At 37.1% G+C, this 21,635-nt stretch overlaps 1 protein-coding gene across 2 annotated transcripts in view; it reads right to left on the bottom strand.

The window, feature by feature from the left end:
• The window catches only part of LOC102184112 (putative RNA exonuclease NEF-sp), a 59,134-nt gene that overhangs the window by 29,510 nt on the left and 7,989 nt on the right, over positions 1 to 21,635 (bottom strand). For both annotated transcript variants that reach the window (XM_005697564.3, XM_005697566.3), the window contains exons 2-9: positions 21,275 to 21,387; positions 20,216 to 20,342; positions 19,017 to 19,113; positions 15,699 to 15,842; positions 5,373 to 5,461; positions 4,029 to 4,144; positions 1,726 to 1,864; positions 1,489 to 1,583 (exon numbers count right to left, since the gene is read on the bottom strand). In XM_005697564.3, the coding sequence (XP_005697621.2) occupies positions 1,489 to 1,583; positions 1,726 to 1,864; positions 4,029 to 4,144; positions 5,373 to 5,461; positions 15,699 to 15,842; positions 19,017 to 19,113; positions 20,216 to 20,342; positions 21,275 to 21,387 (920 nt within the window). The remainder of the gene's footprint in view (positions 1 to 1,488; positions 1,584 to 1,725; positions 1,865 to 4,028; positions 4,145 to 5,372; positions 5,462 to 15,698; positions 15,843 to 19,016; positions 19,114 to 20,215; positions 20,343 to 21,274; positions 21,388 to 21,635) is intronic.

Below are 21,635 nucleotides of genomic sequence, written 5' to 3'. Positions count from 1 at the left end.
AAAAAGGACATCTTTTTTGGGTGTTAGTTCTAGAAGGTCTTATAGGTCTTCATAGAACCCTTCAACTTCAGCTTCTTCAGCATTACTGGTCAGGGCTAGACTTAGGATTACTGTGATATTAAACGGTTTGCCTTGGAAATGAACTGAGATCATTCTGTCATTTTTGAAATTGCATCCAAGTACTGCATTTCAGACTCTTTTGTTGACTATGATGGCTACTCCATTTTTTTCTCACGGATTCTTGCCCACAGTAGTAGATATAATGGTCATCTGAGTTAAATTTACCCATTCCAGTCCATTTTAGTTCACTGATTTCTAAAATGTCAATGTTCATTCACTCTTGCCATCTCCTGTTTGACCACTTCCAATTTACCTTGATTCATGGACCTAACATTCCAGGTTTCAATGTGATACTGCTCTTGATAGCATCAGACTTTACTTCCATCACCAGTCACAGTCAAAATTACTGCAGATGGTGACTGCAGCCATGAAATTAAAAGATACTTGTTCCTTGAAAAAGTTATGACCAACCTAGACAGTGTATTAACAAGCAGAGACATTACTTTGCCAACAAAGGTCCATCTAGTCAAAGCTATGGTTTTTCCAGTAGTCATGTATGGATGTGAGAGTTGGACTATAAAGAAAGCTGAGCACTGAAGAAATGATGATTTTGAACTGTGGTGTTGAAGAAGACTCTTGAGAGTCCCTTGGACTGCAAGGATTCCAACCAGTCCATCCTAAAGGAGGTCAGTCCTGTATATGCATTGGAAGGAGTAATGCTGAAGCTGCAACTGCAATACTGTGGCCAAATGCTGCAAAAAACTGACTCATTTGAAAAGACCCTGATGCTGAGAAAGACTGAAGGCGGGAGGAGAAGGGGACGACAGAGGATGAGATGGTTGGGTGCCATCACCAACTCAATGGACATGAGTTTGAGTAAACTCCAGGAACTCATGATGGATAGGGAGGCCTGGTGTGGGGCAGTCCATGGGGTCACAAAGAGTTGGACACACTGAGCAACTGAACTGAACTATTAGCACATATCATCACATTCAATAACAAAGCATCATTTATACAGATAACCATAATTTATTTAACTAGTCTTGTAGAATATCTGAAGATTTGGGGGCTATTTTAAACCACACTATAATGAACATCATTATACATGTGTTTATACGTAGTAGGATACTATCAATATAGGAATGTTATGTTTCAAAGTTTTGGGTAACTTTTCTGCCTCTTCTGTCCAGTTCTATCCATCAACCTTCAGCTACGAATGCAACTCCTTTTTGTATTCCCAAAGTTTTTTCATTTATGAGTCATACTTCTCTCTGAAGTTAGGACCTCAGAATTCCTAATAATGTTTACAAACTAAGAGAGAGGAAGAGCAGAGAGGCCAAACTTTTGCAATATGCTTTAAATAAGATACAATCTGCTAACTTATATGCAGTCTATCAGGATAATATTATAATATTCAAACAAACTTACCCCAAAATAGCTTTGGCTAAGAACTTGAGCTTAAATCTTCTGCCCTGCTCTCTGACATAAAGCAATGATGTATCAATAACATATGGATGTATCATCTGAGGAGGAAAGAGAATAGAATGAGTAGCATCCTATGCTAAAGGAAAAAATAAGTGGACTGGGAAACAGAAGGCTTTAGATCTAAGATAGATAAAACAGGCTCATATGCTAGAAAAACTAAGTCCTAAATCAGATACTCACTTTCAGTGCTCTGAGATCTAAGTCTAAGGAGTGGCCCACTAACACAGCATCAGGAGGAAGAAGGATCTTCAACTGTCTCTGTACATCTTTGAGTTTGGTTGTCACTGGTTTAAGAATCTTCTTTGTGATTCCTGAGAAACTTTCACAACAACAACAAAAAAAGAGAAACGGAAAAACCAGGATATTACTAAGTTTTCCTCCCTGGAAAGCCACTCGAAAAGAATATTTTAAAAAATTGATAAAACATTAATAAATGCTTAGTGTAATAAGGTTGAAAATAAACAAAGAAGAAATTAAAAACTGCCTATAATCCCACTACCCAGAGATCACTTTTTACACTTTAATAAATACCCTTTCATATTTTTTGATACATATATATTCATGTATGTTTCATTTTTATAAAAATGCAATGGCTAATAAGCACATGAAAAAGTGCTCAACATGGTTCATTATTTCAGAAATGCACCTGTCAGAATGGCCATCATCCAAAAATCTACAAACAATAAATCCTGGAGAGAGTATGGAGAAAAGGAACACTTTTGTACTGTTGGTAGGAATATAAATTGATACAGCCACTATGGAAGACAGTATGGAGATTCCTTAAAAAACGGGATAAAACTACCATAGGACTCAACAATCCCATTACTAGGCATATAACCCTAAGAAAACCATAACTGAAAAAGACACATGTACCCCAAATGTTCATTGCAGCACTATTTATGATAGGACATGGAAGCAACTTAAGATGTTCATGGACAAATGGATAAAGAAGGTGTGGTACATATATAGAATGGAATATTATTCACCCATAAAAATGAATGCATTTGAGTCAGTTCTAATGAGGTGGATGAACATAGAGTCTATTATACAGAGTGAAGTAAGTCAGAAAGAGATAAACAAATATCATATATTAACTCATATATATAAAATCTAGAAATATGGTACTGATGAACCTATTTGCAGGGCAGCAATGGAGACACAGACATAAAGAACAGACTTGTGGACATGGCGAAAAGGAGAGGGTGGGTTAAATAGAGAGTAGCATGGAAACATATATATTATCATATGTAAAATAAATAGCTGATGGGAATCTGCTGTATAATACAGGGAGTGCAAATCCAGTGCTCTGTGACTACCAAGTAGGATGGGATGGAGTAGAAGGTGGGAGAGAGATTCACGAGGAAGGGGACGTATGTGTGCCTATGGCTGACTCATGTTGATGTATGGCATAAACCAACACAATATTGTAAAGCAATTGTCCTCCAATTAAAAATAAATAAATTTAAATTTAAAAAGTGAAAAAATAAATAAAAATTTTAAAATGTTATCATGGGACTACCCTGGTGGTTCAGAGGTTACGATTCCCTGCTTTCATTGTGGTGGGCCAGATTTGATCCTTGATTGGGGAACTAAGATCCCACAAGCTACATGGCAATCATAATGCATATTACTATATAATATAAACATAACATTTTCTATATGTCATGAACAAATTTTCATATCAATAAATCTATTCTAGCACATCCTTTTAAATGGTTAGAGTACTCCATTAAGTAGATATACCGTTTTAACCAACACCCCATTTTCATTTTAACCAACCCCCTATATTCATATTCCCATATTTTTGCAGTACTATGACAAACACACTTATACATACAGCTTTGGTACATATGACTGTTTCCTAACAATGTCGTGTAATTGTCTTGTCTACTAATAGGACAGTCTTTATCATTATCATGGCCTCTCTGTGCCTACGTAAGCCTGAACTGATAGATGTAACTACAAAGGGCAACAACAGTAATATTTCCTGGCTTTTCTTTGCCTAATAACAGTACTGTGTACATTCTGAAATTGCATGCTAATCTTTGGAATGATAAAAAAATTTTTTTAACTTAAAATTTCTGCTGTGGAAAAACTTAGTTTCATTTTGGTTTCTGGGGCCAAGGGAGATTAAGGCCTAAGATCATTTGACAACCAAAAGATGATTTATAGATTTTTCAGATGGGGTCTTATCAGAGAGCAAAGATATTTGGCAGTTGCTACAACTTTCAGATTCTGACAAGGAAGATAATATTCTGGCAAGTTAAAGTCATAGGGAAATTAGAGCGCAAGAAGGATAAAAGCATTATATACCAACATTGTACAATTTCAGTATTAAAATTTACAGTTGTGGTACCCCCAGCCTTTTCTTTGATAGTAAGTAGATAATACTTAACTAAATAGAAGCTACAAGCTATTCCTGGTAAGTCTCATTCCACCCTAGTCTGACATCTATCGAGAGCTGGAAGCAGGGTTAAAAATACCTGGTGAGGTAGTCCACAATCTTGTTGTCAGGTTTAACAAGTTCATCCATAACACAGCCGCCTCCTTCAGCAACCAGTGAGATACGTGTTAGTTCTCTTCCCTTGCATGTAAGGCACTGAAAGATCAGGATGTAGTTAGGCTGCTTAACTGTGGAAGCTCTTGCTTTCTCTCATTATTTAAGACTATATCAGCTGTCATCTATTCTAATCTACTGGGGTCCCTGAGACAACAGTACAGCTGTTTGCTGACTAAAAGATCCAATATGAATGAAATTAAAGCTAGGCAGACTACTGAACGTTATTATAATTATAGGTAACCAACACAGTACAATTTCTCTGGGAAGGATGTGCTTAACAGAGACAGAAACAATAACATCAATTACAATTGTACCACTTACTGTGTACTACAACCCAGTATCATGCTAAGTATCACTAGCATGCACTATTATCTAAACCAATACTAGGTGTTTCATATACCATCTCATAATAACCCCATGAAACAGCCTCTAACATTATCCTCACTTCACAGAGGGAGAATTAGGAAATTAGTTTGTCCAAGGAGACAGGCAAGGCCAGGATACACACCCTGATATGACTCCAAATCCTTAGATCTTATCCACTGTTAACAGAGTTGAGAAAATATTACTTGAGCACTAAGTGAGAGGGAATACACAGCATTTGAAAGGAGGTTTAGACAAAGTAAAACATAAAGGAAGCTTAAGCAGGGAAATCCTTCTTCTAATCTTAAATGTGTAAAACCAAGTCAAATCAATGGTAATTGCGGCAAGTCTTCAAGGCAACAATGAAAAAACCTGTGCAAAAGACAGAAGCAGGCTTCAACTGGTAGTCCAGTGATTTAGAATTCACCTGCCAATGCAGGGGACATGGGTTTGGTCCCTGGTCTGGGAAGATTCCACATGCTGCTACAGAGTAACTAAGCCCAAGAACTCCAATTGCTGAAGCTCATGTGCCCTAAAGTCTATGTTCTGCAACAAGATAAGCCACCACAAGAAGCCCTTGAACTGCAACTACAGAGTAGTCCCTACTCACTGCAACTAGAGAAAGCCTGTACACAGCAACAGAGTCTCAGCGCAGCAAAAAAAAAAAAAAAAAAAAAAAAAACAGAAGCAATCAACTTCGAGTAATAATCAAAAATTAGATTGACTAGTTAGAAAACTTATGTGATATTTATTCCTCATCCTGAAGCAAAGATTCAATTTTCCTAAAATGTCATGAAATGGGTCCACTTTCAGTTATTTAAACTGAATGCTAGAACTGAACACAATCAAGACAACTAGACCCTAGTGTGCAACACTCCAGTTGAAAATCAAAAGTAGCACTTACCATTTCACAGTCAAGGCCAAAGAGAGGACTGTTGTCTGTTACAGAACCATTACATTTGGTAGGTACAAAGTTTTCACAGTCAGGAAAACCTAGGAGGAAAAGGAATAAAACATTTACCTTTAGAACTAGAAATGGTAAATATCACTCCTATATTTCTTCAGGGAAAACTGAGATTCCACATTTGTGGGGCATTTCTCTATATTAGACACCTGAAATATGAAGATTAAATGAGATAATTTCTGTCCTTAATTTTTTATCCATCTACTCATTTTTATATTTGGGGAGAATAATGTAGGCTGCTGTTATTGGGGATGCTAGGGCCTAAGTTTCCTTGCAGTTACCAAGTAACAATTTTTTCCCCCTTATTAGCAATAACAAATTGTACCTAAATCCAAAGTCACGGGACCTTTTCCATGTATGCACTAACAGAGGATGAATAAAGTATGCAAATGACTGTATGTGGTATTGCTGAAGCTGAAACTCCAGTACTTTGGCCACCTCATGCGAAGAGTTGACTCACTGGAAAAGACTCTGATGCTGGGAGGGATTGGGGGCAGTAGGAGAAGGGGACGACCGAGGAAGGGATGGCTGGATGGCATCACGGACTTGATGGACATGAGTTTGAGTGAACTCCGGGAGATGGTGATGGACAGGGAGGCCTGGCGTGATGCGATTCATGGGGTCGCAAAGAGTCGGACACGACTGAGTGACTGAACTGAACTGAACTGAACTGAAACAAAACAAGAAAAAGTAGGAATGAAATTCCACCATAGCAGAGATCTGAAAGGATTTCACTGAAGGTCGAAAGTTTAACTAACATTCACCATATACACTCTAGTACCCTTAAAATTTCTCTGAGATCTCTTTTTAGAAATGTGCTGCATTTTCTAGACTCCCAGCCTGAAAATTCCCTACAGAGGCTCAGATATAGGCTTAGGATACCCCTTCCTAAGTCAATAAATCAGGCACATTCATCTCAGAAGCCCAAAAGTGTCTGAATCACTGAAGATTCCTACCTTCAGAGAGAAGCTGAAACAGTTAAAGGTAACATTTAGATTTTATCTGACAAGAAACTAAGGGGAGTATGAAAAGCTTTGACCAGTTTCTATGTCACAGTACCTTGAAATTTCCAACTGATTACAATTAAAAGAATCAAAACAGTCTAACCCAAAAGGAATATTCTCAAATCTTGGAGACATGGTACTTGCTGACCTCCTTATCTGTAGTATTAGTATCAATAATACAACAAAATAACTTTTTTAAAGCACTATGTGCCCCATGCTAAGCTTTTTCTGTACATTAACTCAATCTTCACGGCAATCCTATGATATATGAACTGTTAACTCCATCTTACAAATAGCTTTTTTACTTTAAGTAAATCTATTTTAAGAGGAAATTTATGTATCCAGAATACAAAAATATCTCCAGTAATAAAAAAAGACAGCCCAATTAAAAAATGGACAAAGGATCTGAAAAGATATACAAATGGCCAATAAGCATATAATGAGATGCTGAATATCATCAGCCGTCAGAGAAATACAAACCAAAATCACAATGAGATACTAATTCACACTAGGATGGGTATAATCAAAAAGAGTATAACAAGTGTTGGTAAGGATGTGCAAAAATTGGAAACCTTATACATTGCTGGAGGGAATGTGAAATGGTGCAGCTGCCTTGTAAAACAGTTTGGGGGGAAGCGGTCCAAAGATAGAGGAGAAATAGGATGGGGAGACCACTTTCTCCCCAACTAATTCATCAAAAGATCATTTGAATGTTGAGAAACTTCTACAAAACAACTTCTGAACACTGGTGAAGGACCCCAGGCACCCACAAAGGCAGTCCAATCTCTTTGAAAGGAAGTAGGACAAAATCTAAGACAGAAGATTTAGGGATGGAGACCCATCCTGGGGAGGGAGTCATGAAGGAGGAGAAGTTTCCAAACAGTAGGAAGCCCTCTCACAGGCATGTCTGTGGGGAGTTTTGGAATCTTAAAGGGCAACACAACCAGGAGGAAAAAAAAAAAAAAACCCCACAGACTATGTGCAACTACAAGTGGAGATGGAGAAGTGGCATAGAGGCTCATGACAAGGATCGGGCCTGAATGCCCTGAGGACAATCTGAGGGAGCTAATGTGAGACAGCAACCCAAACCATGGGCTCCACAGAGACAAGAAAAAAAGACCTTTCCCTCAAAAGGCTCTAACAACACATGGTGACCCCTGCTGTACTCACATTACAGAGGATTGAGCAAATACCAAAGGACAGCAAGCTGGCTGCTGTATAGGGCTCTCTCTCCCTGAAGGCAGAAAGATAGGCATGTGACTGCCAGAGCTGGGAGGCAAAGGGCTGCTGCAATCTTGGCCCCAGAGACAACATCTTCCAACAAACTGAGCAGGCTCCCAGTTGCTAACCATGTCTTCCTGGGATCCTGGACAGTTGACATCTGCCAGGAGTATCGCAGCCTGAGATCAGCTTCCCAGAGGAGACACATGGCATATCTGGGACTGTGCTCTCACTGCACACCTGGGAAACCAAGCAGCCAGGACCTGGGAGGTGAATAAGACACACAGCCCACCTGGGACAGTGTAGTCGCCAAACACCAGGTCTCACATAAGCTGCTTGGACCTTGGAAGGGCACAAAACGCACAGCCCATCTGGGTCTGTCCCTCCGTGGAGAATCCAAGAACCTGAGCAGCTTAGACCTGGGAAGTGCACAGAATGCAGGGTGTACTTGGGACAGTGCCCTCGCAGAGCACCCTGGAGCCTGAGAAGTGTGGACCTGGGAAGTACATGCCCCCTTGGGCTGTGGCAAACCCAGTGTGGTCTATCCACCATGAGCACTCCCCACATGCCAGCAGTATTTGTTTGCAGTGTCCCTCCCTCCCCACAACACAACTGAACAAGTGAGCCTAAATAAGTGGCCACCTTTGACCCCTGTGTCAGGGCGGAAATTATACACTGAAGAGATATGCAAACAGAGGAAGCCAAAATAAAGAAGGAGGAACCACTCTGGAAGTGACAGGTGCCTCAGACTAAAACTCGGCAGTTAATACTGAGACTGTGCACATTTGAGGGGCACCTATAGAACTTGAGAACAACTACAAGCTGGAACAAGAGACTATCTGACACTGAACTGACCCCACACTGTTCATAACAGCTCCATAGAAATTCCTAGATATATTTTTACTGTTATCGCTTCTTAATTTTTTAAAAAAATTTTAGTTCTTTATTACTCCTTTAACTTTCATTTTTATAGCCTACTATTACCTTTCAAAAAAAACTTAGTTTTTAAAACCAAATTCTATATATATAATTTTTTTTTAATTTTTGTGATTGATTTTGTTTTATATTTTTTATATTGTACTTATAAGAGTCTAACCTCTATTCTAGGTTTTTAATCTTTGCTTCTTGATATTTGTTAGCAATTTTGTACCTTTAAGAATCTAGTGTTCAGTATCCATTTTCATTTAGGGATTTGATTACTGGCTTGATTGCTCTCTCCCCTTTTGACTCTCCCTTTTTCACTCGAGGTCAACTCTATCTCCTTCCTCCATCTTCTCTTCTCTGCATAACTCTGTGAATCTCCCTGGTGTCCCTGGCTATGGAGAATTGTTTCGCCATTAACCTAAGGGTTTTATCTTCTGTGCTGTATGGAAGGAGAAGTCTTAAGGCTACAGTAAGAGGAGGACTGAAAGCCAGAGGCAGGAGGCTTAACTTCAAAACTTTAGAACATCAGAGAACTCTTGACTCCAGGGAACATTAATAGACAAGAGCTCACCCAAAAGTCTCCACAACTACACTGAAACCAAGCTCCAACCAAGAGCCAGTAAGTTCCAGTCCAAGACAAGCCACACTAATTCTCTAGCAAAACAGGAACACAATCCTGAACATTAAAAGACGAGCTACCCAAAGCCATGCCAAACCCATTCAGTACAGTTCAGTTCAGTCGCTCAGTCGTGTCCGACTCTTTAACTACTGGACACTTCATTGCACTCCAGAGAGAAGAGATCCAACTCCACCCACCAGAACCCAGACGCAAGTTCCCCAAACCAAAAAAAAAACCTGACAAGCCACTATTCCAACCCCATCCACAGGGAGCAGACTTCACAATTAAGAGGAACCACAAACTTCCAGCCTGCAGAAAGGGCACCCCAAACACAGTAATCTAAACAGAAGAAAAACGCAGAGAAATATTCAGCAGGTGAAGGAACATGACAAACCAAAGAGGAGGAGATGGGGAGTCTACCTGAAAAAGAATTCAAAATGATAGTAAAGATGATCCAAAATCTTGAAAACAAAATGGAGTAACAGATAAGTAGACTAGAAACAAGGATTGAGAAGATACAAGAAATATTTAACAAAGACCTAGAAGAAATAAGGAAGAGTCAATTAATAATGAACAATGCAATAACTGAGATTAAAAGCACTCTGGAGGGAACGAACAGTAGAATAACTGAGGCAGAAGAGAGGATAAGTGAGGTGGAAAATAGAATGGTGGAAATAAATGAAGCAGAGAGGAAAAAAGAAAAGAATTAAATGACGACAACCTCAGAGACCTCTGGGACAATATTAAACACCCCAACACTGGAATCATAGGTGTCCCAGAAGAAGAAAACAAAAAGAAAGGGCATAAGAAAACACTTGAGGCGATAACAGTAAAAAACTTCCCAAAATGGGGAAGGAAATAGCCACCCAAGTCCAAAAAACCCAGAGAGTCCCAAACAGGATAAACCCAAGGTGAAACACCCCAAGACACATATTAATCAAACTAACAAAGATCAAACACAAACAGCCAATATTAAAAGCAGCAAGGGAAAAAGCAACAAATAACACACAAGAGGAATCCTATAAGGATAACAGGTGATCTTTCAATAGTAACTCTTCAGACCAGAAGTGAATAGCAGGACATAGTTATGAAAGAGAATAACCTACAACCAAGATTACTCTACCCAGCAAGGATCTCATTCAGATATAAAGGAGGAAACAAAAGTTTTACAGACAAGCAAAAGCTGAGAGAATTCAGCACCACCAAACCAGCTCTTCAACAAATGTTAAAATATCTTCTCTAGACAGGAAACACAGAAAAGGTTTATAAAAATGAACCCAAAACAACAAAGCAAATGGTAATGGGATTATACTTATCAATAATTATGATAAATGTAAATGGGTTAAATGCTCCAACCAAAAGAAAAAGACTGGCCAAATGGATACAAAAACAAGACCCCTTATATATGCTGTCTACAAGAAATCCACCTCAAACCAAGGGACACATACAGACTGAAAGTGAAGGGCTGGAAAAAGTTATTTCATATAAATGGAGGCCAAAAGAAAGCAGGAGTAGCAATACTCATATCAGATAAAATAGACCTTGAAATAAAGACCATGATAAGAGATAAAGAATGACACTACATAATGATCAAAGGATCAATCCAAGAAGAAGATATAACAATCATAAATATATATGCAACCAACATAGGGGCACCTCAATACATAAGGCAAATGGTAATGAGTATGAAATAGGAAATTAACAGTGACACAATAATAGTGGGGGACTTTACTACCCCACTCACACCTATGGATAGATCAACCAAACAAAATTAGCAAGGAAACATGAGCTTTAAATGATACAATAGAACAGTTAGACCTAATTGATATCTATAAGGCATTTCACCCCAAAATAATGAATTTGCCCTTTTTCTCAAGTGCAAACAGAACATTCTCCAGGATAGATCACATCCTGGGCCATAAATCTAGCCTTGGTAAATTTTAAAAAATTGAAATCATTTCAAGCATCTTTTCTGATCACAATGCAGTAGGATTAGATGTCAACTACAAGAAAAAACTATTTAAAAATATAAACATATGAAGGCTAAACAACACACTTTTGCATACCAACAGATCATGGAAAAAATCAAAAAGGAAATCAAAATATGCATAGAAACAAATGAAAATGAAAACACAACAACCCCAAACCTATGGGATTCAGTAAAAGCAGTGCTAAGAGGAAGGTTCACAGCAATACAAGCCTACCTCAAAAAAGAAGAAAAACATCAAATAAACAACCTAACTTTACACCTAAAGCAACTAGAAAAAGAAGAACCCCAAAGTTAGTAGAAGGAAAGAAATCATAATAATCAGAGCAGAAATAAATGAAAAAGAAACAAAGGAGACTATAGCAAAGAACAACAAAACTAAAAGCAGATTCTTTGAGAAGGTAAATAGACAAACTTAGCCAGACTTATCAAGAAAAAAGGAAGAATCAAACCAATAAAATTAGAAATGAAAACGAAGAATCACAACAGACAACACAGAAATACAAAAGATCATAAGAGAGTACCATGAGCAATTATATGCCAATAAAATGGACAACTTGGAAGAGATGGACAAATTCTTAGAAAAGTATAACCTTCCAAAACTGAATCAGGAAGAAAGAGAAATCTTAACAGACCCATCATCACAAGCATGGATATCAAAACTGTAATAAAAAATCTTCCAACAAACAAAAGCCCAGGACCAGATGGCTTCACAAGTGAATTCCACCAAAAAATTACAGAAGTGCTAAAACCTATCCTACTCAAATTCTTCCAGACAATTGCAGAGCAAGGTAAATTCCCAAACTCATTCTATGAGGCCACCATCACCCTAATACCAAAAACAGACAAAGATGCCACAGAAAAAGAAATGTACAGCCCAATACCACTGATGAACATAGATGCAAAAATCCTCAACAAAATTCTAGCAAACAGAATCCAACAACATACTAACAAGATCACGCATCATGACCAAGTGGGCTTTATCCCAGAGATGCAAGGATTCTTCAATATTTGCAAATCAATCAATGTGATATACCATATTAACAAAATGAAAGATAAAAACTATATGATTATCTCAATAGATGTAGAGAAAGCCATTGGCAAAATTCAACACCCATTTATGATAAAAATTCTCCAGAAAGCAGGCATAGAAGGAACATACCTCAACATAATAAAAGCCATATATGACAAACCCATAGTAAACGTTATCCTTAATGGCAAAAAATTAAAAACATTTCCTCTAAAATCAGGAGCAAGACAAGTCTTGTTCACCACTTTCACCACTACTATCTAACATAGTTTCGGAAGCCCTAGCCACAGCAATCAGAGAAGAAAAAGAAATAAAAGGAATCCAGAATGGAAAAGAAGTAAAACTCACCTTTTGCAGATGACATAATCCTGGACATAGAAAACCCTGAAGACACCACCAGAAAATTACTAGAGCTAATCAATGATATAGTAAAGTTGAAGGATATAACATTAACACAGAGAAATCTCTTGCATTCCTATACACTAACAATGAAGAAACAAAAAGAGAAATTAAGGAAACAATCCCATTCACCACTGCAATGAAAAGAATAAAATACTTAGGAATACATTTACCTAAAGAAACAAAAGACCTATATACAAAAAACTATAAAACAATGATGAAAGAAATCAAAGATGACACAAATAGATGGAGAAATACCATGTTTGTGGACTGAAGAATCAATATAGTGAAAATGAGTTTACTACCCGAATTAATCTATAGATTAAATTCAATCCCTATAAAGCTACCAACAGTATTTTTCACAGAACCAAAACAAATAATCTCACAATTTGTATGTAAACACAAAAAAACCTCAAATAGCCAAAGCAACCTTGAGAAAGAAGAATGGAACAGGAGCAATCAACCTGCCTGACTTCAGACTATACTACAAAGCTACAGTCATCAAGACAGTATGGTACTGGCACAAAGACACACACCTATGGACACCTTATCTTTGACAAAGGAGGCAAAATATACAATGGAGAAAACACAATCTCTTTAATAAGTGGTGCTGGGAAAACTGGTCAACTACACGTAAATGAATGAAACTACAACACTTTCTAACACCATACACAAAAATAAATTCAAAATCGATTAAAGATCTTCATGTAAGACAAGAAACTATAAAGCTCTTGGAGGAAAACATAGGCAGAACACTCTGACATAAATTACAGCAAGATTCTCTATGACCCACCTCCCAGAGTAATGGAAATAAAAACAAAAAACAACAAATGGGACATAATTAAACTTAAATGCTTTTGCACAATGAAGGAAACTATAGGCAAGGTGAAAAGGCAGCCATCAGAATGGGAGAAAATAACAGCAAATGAAACAACTGACAAAGAATTAATCTTTAAAATATATAAGCAGTTCATGCAGCTCAATACCAGAAAAACAAAAGACCCAATCAAAAAGTGGGCCAAAGAACTAAACAGACATTTCTCCAAAGAAGACATACAGATGGCTAACAAAAATGAAAATATGAATGAGTGTTTTAACATCACTCATTACTAGAGAAATGCAAATCAAAACCACAATGAGGTACCATCTTATGTGGGTCAGAATGGCTGCCATCAAAAACTCTACAAACAATAAATGCTGGAGAGGGTGTGGAGAAAAGGGAACCTTTTTACACTGTTGGTGGGAATACAAACTAGTACAGCCACTATGGAGAACAGTGTGGAAATTCCTTTAAAAAACTGGAAACAGAACTGCCATATGACCCAACAATTCCACTGCTGGGCATACACACCGAAGAAACCAGAATTGAAAGAAACACATGTACCCCAATGTTCACTGCAGCACTGTTTACAATAGCTAGGACATGGAAGCAACCTAGATGTCCATCGGCAGAGAATGGATAAGGAAGCTGTGGTACATATACACAATGGAATATTACTCAGCTATAAAAAAAAGAATGCATTTGAGTCAGTTCTAATGAGGTGGATGAAATTGGAGCCTATTATATGGAGTGAAGTGAAACAGAAACACCAATACAGTATACTAACACTGTATATATGTAATTTATATGGAATATATATGGGATTTATAAAGACAGTAATGACGACCCTATCTGTAAGACAGCAAAAGAGACACAGATGTAAAGAACAGAGATTTGGACTATGTGGGAGAAGGCGAGGGTGGGATAATTTGAGAGAATAACATTGAAACATGTATATTACCATATGTAAAACAGATGACCGGTACAAGTTTGATGCATGAAGCATGACACTCGAAGCTGGGTCAACCCAGAGTGATGGGGTAGGGAGGGATGTGTGAGGGGTGGGTTCAGGATGGGAGGACACATATTCACCCATGGCTGATTCATGTTGATGTTTCGCAAAAACCACCACAATATTGTAAAGTAATTAGCCTCCAATTAAAATAAATAAATGAGTAAATTATTTTAAATTTTTAAAAAAGGAAAAAAAAAGACAGTCTGGTAGTTCCTTAAAAGGATAAACAGAGTTACCATAGGATTTGGTAGGTATATACCCTTTGCTACATACTTATGAAAAATGAAAACATATACCCATACAAAAAACTTTCATCTGGATATAGCATTATTCACAACAGCCCTGAAGTATAAACAACTCATATGTCATCAACTGATTGATGACTGGATAAATAAAATGTATAAACATACATGGAATATCATTAGAATGAAAATAAATGACATAATAATACATGCTACAACATGGATAAACCATGAAAATTTTATGCTAAGCTAAAAAAAACAGTTACAAAAGACCACATATTGTGTGATTCCATTTATATTCACAATAGGTAAATCTATTAACAGAGAGTAACTAGTAGTTGCCTTGGGCTAAAGGGCATTGCAGGAAATGATAGTACAAGGTTTCTTTTGGGGTGAGGAAAGTGTTCTAAACTGATTGTGGCAATAGTTGACGAAATCTGCAAACATACTAAAAACTATTGAAATTGTATACTTTAAATGGGTGAACTGTATGATAGGTTACTTATATCTCAATAGGGCTTTTTTTTTTAAGAAATTATAACATTACTGCTGTGATTAAGAGGTAATAAATAAAAGAATTTTTATTAAAGTCTTACTACATAACTGACCACGGCTCTGAGCCTAGACCTATTTATTAAAGAAAATGGAGGTGGGGGTGGGTGGGAGGAAGATTAGACGTACTAGAGAAGTGTTAAAATGTTAAAGACATACTGACTTCAATACACTAAAAAGGAATGAAAGAAAAATAAAAAAGGAATATTTTTTTATTCCCACAAAATATTTCAATGTTATTTAAGGTCATGTTCATGTACTATGTAAAATCAGTCACAGTATACATCCTATACTTTACGAAACATTGCACTTAAAGTATTTCCTCTTTAATAGAGGATGGAATAAGTCACTTGGAAAGCAGTCCATAAAAACAAACTTTCAACAGTAATATTTTTAAACAAACTGACAGATATTCTTCCATTGTTGCCAACACAGGATAAAATCTATACCAACCTTGTAATGGAAAGTGATATGTTTTCATTTCCTCCTTTGTGAGAAGGCATCTAGTCAAGCCCACTTTCTTAGAGCCATACTTTTGAATGATGGGGTCTTTCTGCAAGTTGATGCTAATTTTTGAGCTAGCAAAATGTAAAGACCCTGAAACAAAGACAATCACATATGTTATAAAGTATATTTATAAGACCTCAGAGGACATGTCTTTTAATGATGTATAGATCAAAAGGTTTATAAGGCCCAATCCCAACTTTAAAGGAGCTTGCATTCTAATATATCTACAGAAGCACAAAGCAAAAATAACTCTCAAACGGGTTGTAACAATAAAAGCTATAAAAGGGAAAGGGAGAATACACTGGCTGAGATAGTCAGAAATGGTTCAAGAGAGGAAAAGACTAGCTGAGTCTAGTCTTGAAGAGCAGAATTCAGATATTTGCTGTATTAAACTAGCCTGTTAATGATGGACCGGGAAGCCTGGCATACTGCAGTCCATGGGGATGCAAAGACTCAGACATGACTGAGCAACTAAACTGAACTGAAACTAGTCTGTTACAGTGTCTGCCACTCCTAATAAGTCTACTGCACCCCTAACCACTTGCTCAAACACAAGCCTGTTCTTTAAGAAGCAGCAGTTACTGGCTGGATTAAGAGTGGGGACCTGGCTAAAGAGGGAGCCAATTATAAACTGACCAGTAATTTGGTATTCCTTGCCATGCTCAAAAAGAATAAGGGTATCAGCTAAGCTGATCAGCTTTCTTGCTTCCAAAACTGAACTAGAAATACAGAGAACAGACCGGTTGGAACAGAAAACAAAGAAGCTAAGATGCCATGAAAAGGATAAAGAAAAGGTCTTCACCAGAGGCACTTAGATTCTTGATGTCTTTCTAGTCCATAGGCATCCTTCAAATAATATCCTCTCACTTAAGGTGGCCTAAATGGGTATCTGGTCCTGGCAACCCAAACAGCGAAAATATCAGAAATAAGAAAAGAGGGCATTCCAAGTAAGAGAAATGTACAAACCAAACTTGGTAAGGTAATGACTAGACAAGTCAGGGAGGACAAAAGATCTTTGTAGAAGAGTAGTATAAGAAACAAGTTGAAAGAAGAGGGAAAAAGTGAACTGTAGACCACTATGAACTTCAGCCTCAAGAGTTTGGACTTATGGAGCAACAGAAAGCTCCTGAGAAGGGAAGTGGCATAACCAAACACTACTTTAAGAAAGATCAATATCAAAGATATGTAGAAAATGTAGTAGAGAGAAAAATGACTTTGCAATAATTCTGGCAAAAAAAAGTCTGGATTAAGATGGTGGAGTGATGGAAGAAAAAGGATAAAAGAAACATTACAGAAGAAAAACTAATAAAGCATAGTGACAGAATAATTCAATTCAGTCAACAAAATATTTACTGAGTACTTATTATATGCCTGGAATTGCTCTACCCAGTAGATTCCCCAATGAACAAAATCAACAAATTCTCCTAAATTCTAGTTGAGAAGATGTACAATAAACAAATACATAATATATTAGGTGAGGATAAGGTAAAGGAGGAAAGGGAGTGCTAGGGCAGGAAAAGGGTTAATGTCATATATTTTATAATCAGGGAAGGTCTCTTATAAAGTAACATTTGAATAGAGATTCTTAATAGCAAAGGGAATGAGTCATGCAGATTGGGTATGGGGAGCCAAAATAAAAGAAATTCTAAAATTCAAGACTGGTGTCTTAGAGAAAAACAACACTAACAGGAAAGAGGATTTGAAGGTGGAAGTCTATTATTTAAGGATGAAAAAAAAAGCTTTTAATTATGCTACAATTGAGGGTACAATGGAATATCCAGGTAGCAACATCCAGCAGGCAGCTGAGAAAATGTAGGCCTGGAATTTGGGACATCAAAGCTAAAGATACGGGAGTTATCCCCAGAAGAGGTGGGTAAACTAGAGAAGAATAGATGAATATTTCAAAGAAAGACTAAAGTGAAGAAAGATCAAAGTGCTATGGACTTTGGACTATAACTTGGACTTTGATATTTAGGTTGGGAAACTGAAGCAAAATCCTTAGGACAGAGAATTAGCTATAACCCTCTAGTTCCTCAGTGCTTACAGAATAAACCCAAAATTCTTAGCATGGCATTTACAGCCTGCAAAACATTTAAACCTACCTCTAAGCCTCATCTCTCACTACTACATCCCCCCTTATTCCATCTCCACCCCTAGTCACCCTCAACAATCCATATTCTTCAATCACATCAATTTCTTTTTTTCAGATTACATCCTTTCTTTTACAACTCAATGCTTTTACATGAGTTTTGAATCTCATAATGACTACTCTGTAATTCACTCAAATATGTCAAAACATGGTAGATGTCAAATTAAACGAAGTTGCAGGTCTGATATGGACATCTATTAGAAAGAAGGAAAGGGAAACAATGCAAAGATAGGAAGTAAGATGCTTTTGAGCTAGAAGATAATAGGAAACACAGTGATGGAGAATATGGAAAGGAATCATTGGTTCTTCCTCACCACTTTTTCATGTTCCCTCAGTGCAACTATTCAATAATTTAAATGATTTCTGAATATACATACAAAAAGCATTATTGAATAATACTTACCTTACTATCTGCAATGAACTGTTAAGGTCTATTCCATCACTCACCTCCTTGCCCCTCAAAAGACAAGGTCAGCTATAACTTGCTAATGGGACACAACCCAGTCTGAAAAACACTGCTATTGTGGATATTTATACTTTAGCTGGCCAGCATCTAAACTTGCCTATTCCCCACTGTGAGTAGTATTAGTGAGCATCCCCTCATTAGTAAGAGGTAAGATCTTCCTTCCCATTTGTACATTTGTGTGTACAAAGACCCAGGGACAGTTTAAAAATGATTCACAGTGATTCATAAGAATCTACTGTCAGTGATAACCAGGGAATATACTTTTCTTTTTCCTTAAACACACACACACACACACAAAATCGCTTTTCTGCTTAATTTAATTGGAATTGAGTTTTGTTGTTTCCAAAAATAAACTTGACTGATAAACCTACTTGTAAGCATATCCAAGGGCTTCCCCGGTGGCTCAGCAGCAATGAATCTGCCTGCAGATGTGGCAGGAACCGGGGGGTTCAATCCCTGGGTGAGGAAGATCCCCCTTGAGAAGGAAAGGGCAACCCACTCCAGTATTCCTGCCTGACAAATCCATGGACAGAGGAGCCTGGTGGGCTACAGTCTATGGAGAGGCAAAGAGTCAGACATGACTTAGTGACTAAGGAACAACAAAGCATATCCATATGAGCAGATCATCAAACCAGAGTCATAATCATACCTTCCATTGCTTTGGGCAGATTCCCAATTATTTGTTTCTTTTGCAGCCCGATGATATCAGCTAGGAAATCAGATGAAGGGGGAGGCAAGCGGAATTTCTGAAAATACATAACAGGCTTTTACAAAAACGTTTGAAAGCAGTTAAAATATTGTCAAAGGTCTAGACTCAGTGCTATGCTATGTAGACTCAGCTCAGCGCTATGAAAAATCTGGACCTTAACTGTTTGCATTGTAAAATGAGAACTGTTTGCTTAATGTGTAAAAATGACTGAATAAGTGAAATACCATTTATCCTACTCTAGCAATTTTCTTTGCTTCACATTATACTAAAGAAATAAACATTAAAAAACTTGTAACTCAGAAAAGCAAAGTACCCTTTATTTTTCAAAGCACTTTCATATGCATTATTTTAGTGGATAACATGCCAGGTAAAAATGACACAGAAAAGCAATGATTGAGAGTTCAAGCCTCAGGCTCACCTGGGCTTAAATTCCAGCTCAACCACTTACTAGCTGTAACTTGGACGCATTACTCAGTTTCCTTACGAATAAAATGGGAATTTTAAAAAGTATCTCTTATAAGACTATTTTGAGAATTAAAGATGATGCATGCTAAGTATGAGTAATAAAGGGCTGAGCACATAGGTAGTATTCAACAAATTAAAGCAGAAAAGAAAATGAAGACCCAAGGAGAATTAGGTTAGGGCTAACAAATTCAAATGCTCTCCAGGGTAAATGGATGAAACAGTCTGATAAAGAACAGAGGAGGCTATGGGAAAATGAAGAGTACATGCCCTTTCTAAAGAAGACAGCAGCTATTCAGCTCCAGATACTGTTTTAAGGGAACTCAATCTTGTGATATTGTCAAGAGAGGCCAAGAAATATGGATTTTATATAAATTTTATAATTTTCAAAAACACCAATGCCCAAATAATATGTGACAATGTCAACTACAATCTGGGAACTATAGATTACAGCCTGGGAACTATAGTTTGCAATCTGAGATTTTGCCTAGATAACCAAAAGGAAAAATCAGAGACAAATCTAATCCCAACACAAGGTATCAATTGTAGCCTTTTTAGCTTTCTACAACTTCTACTTCTTGTTCAATCAGGCTGCCAAGCAGCACAATTAATATATGCACTAGTCTCGAAGTGTGAGAACCTGACTCAAGTCCAGATAAAAAGTTTTCTTGACTTACATGTTTGAATGCCTTTCGGAGAAATCCAAATTCCAAATAGAACTTGTAAAAGTGTAGCTGACTCAATCCCTGCAGTATAAAAACCACCACATTTTTCAGGTGGTTTTGGTGAAAAAGCTGGCACCAGCTGTGGAAAAATCAAACCAATACAGCTAAGACTGAAACTTTTAAGTCAGTTACAGACATTCAGAAGGGAAGTGTGAAAAATGCACTGAGCAACAGCTATCAGAGTTTATCACTGCTCATTGACTGCCTGGAAATGAAGAACAGCAATTACAGCACAGAATTTAAACAAAGATCTCTTGAGGTAATTATTTATTTCATTCAAATCAAGTAGAATACCAAGTGAAACACAATGAATTCAAATCCAAAATCTTATTAAGATGTGTTTTAAACTGGAACTAATTAAGCTCAATTTACAAAGGCGTACCTTCAACATCCTAATCTGCTCTACAATCCTTTCTACGCAAGTAGCACATGACTGGCTTCAAGAAAGCCAGTTTTAGATAAAGTGACAGAGCAATGGCAGTATCTATTAATGCAGAGAGGGGTTTTGAGGTATTTAGCTACCCAACCCCCAGACAGAAGTATATATCTGAAAATCTCTCTATTGGCACATACACAAACACAGTTTTCATTAGACATTTAATAATGGCACTAAGGATACCAGAACAGTCATTCTCTTTGCCCTTGATTTGTAAAGAAGAAAAAAGATTGGAATTCTTAATATATGATGTTATTTCAATCAGGTCTCCATCAGAGGTTATAAACTAAAATACCTAGAGCAGCCAAACAGATAATATAAATAAGGGAAGCAGGCCAGATGGGACAGTGAAGCATACATCTAAAATGAGAGGCCAATATTCATAGGGACAGTTGCCAGAATTTTTTCAAGAAATATGGATTTTTACAAAGGAATTTCCAATTTAAATTGTTGGTAATTTTGTTTAAAAAATTAGGACATTCTGGGTGGGCAAATAAAAAATGTCAGGCAGATATGGTTCCCTAGATACAAATTTGAAACCTCAGGTCTATATCCATCTAAAGTTCATCTCATACCTGGGTTTAGGAAAACTGGATTTGCCCAGAACTGCATACTTCAGCAATTCACATAGCTGGCCATGGGTTACTTCACAGTTTTCAGCAAATAAAATGGCAGATAATCGAGCTTTCTGCAAAAGTAAATCAAGGCATGACAGATTATGATTATAAACAACAGCAACAAAAACAAGGCAAATTTTAAAATACTCTAGTTTCTTATTATTTTACCATAATATAAACATAAGGAGGGTTCTAATTAATTAGAAATGAAGGCCTAAAACAACCTGTGATATGACAGTATTACTAAGATATTTAATAAACACTGATACAGAACCTTAATTATAGATATCCCTAGCTTGTTATGTGCTAGTAATAGCAG

This window comes from Capra hircus, chromosome 25, assembly GCF_001704415.2.
Source record: "Capra hircus breed San Clemente chromosome 25, ASM170441v1, whole genome shotgun sequence".
Classification (NCBI taxonomy): Eukaryota; Metazoa; Chordata; class Mammalia; order Artiodactyla; family Bovidae; genus Capra; species Capra hircus.
Note: the sequence above shows the minus strand (reverse complement) of the source record. Positions and strands in the feature narration are given on the sequence as shown.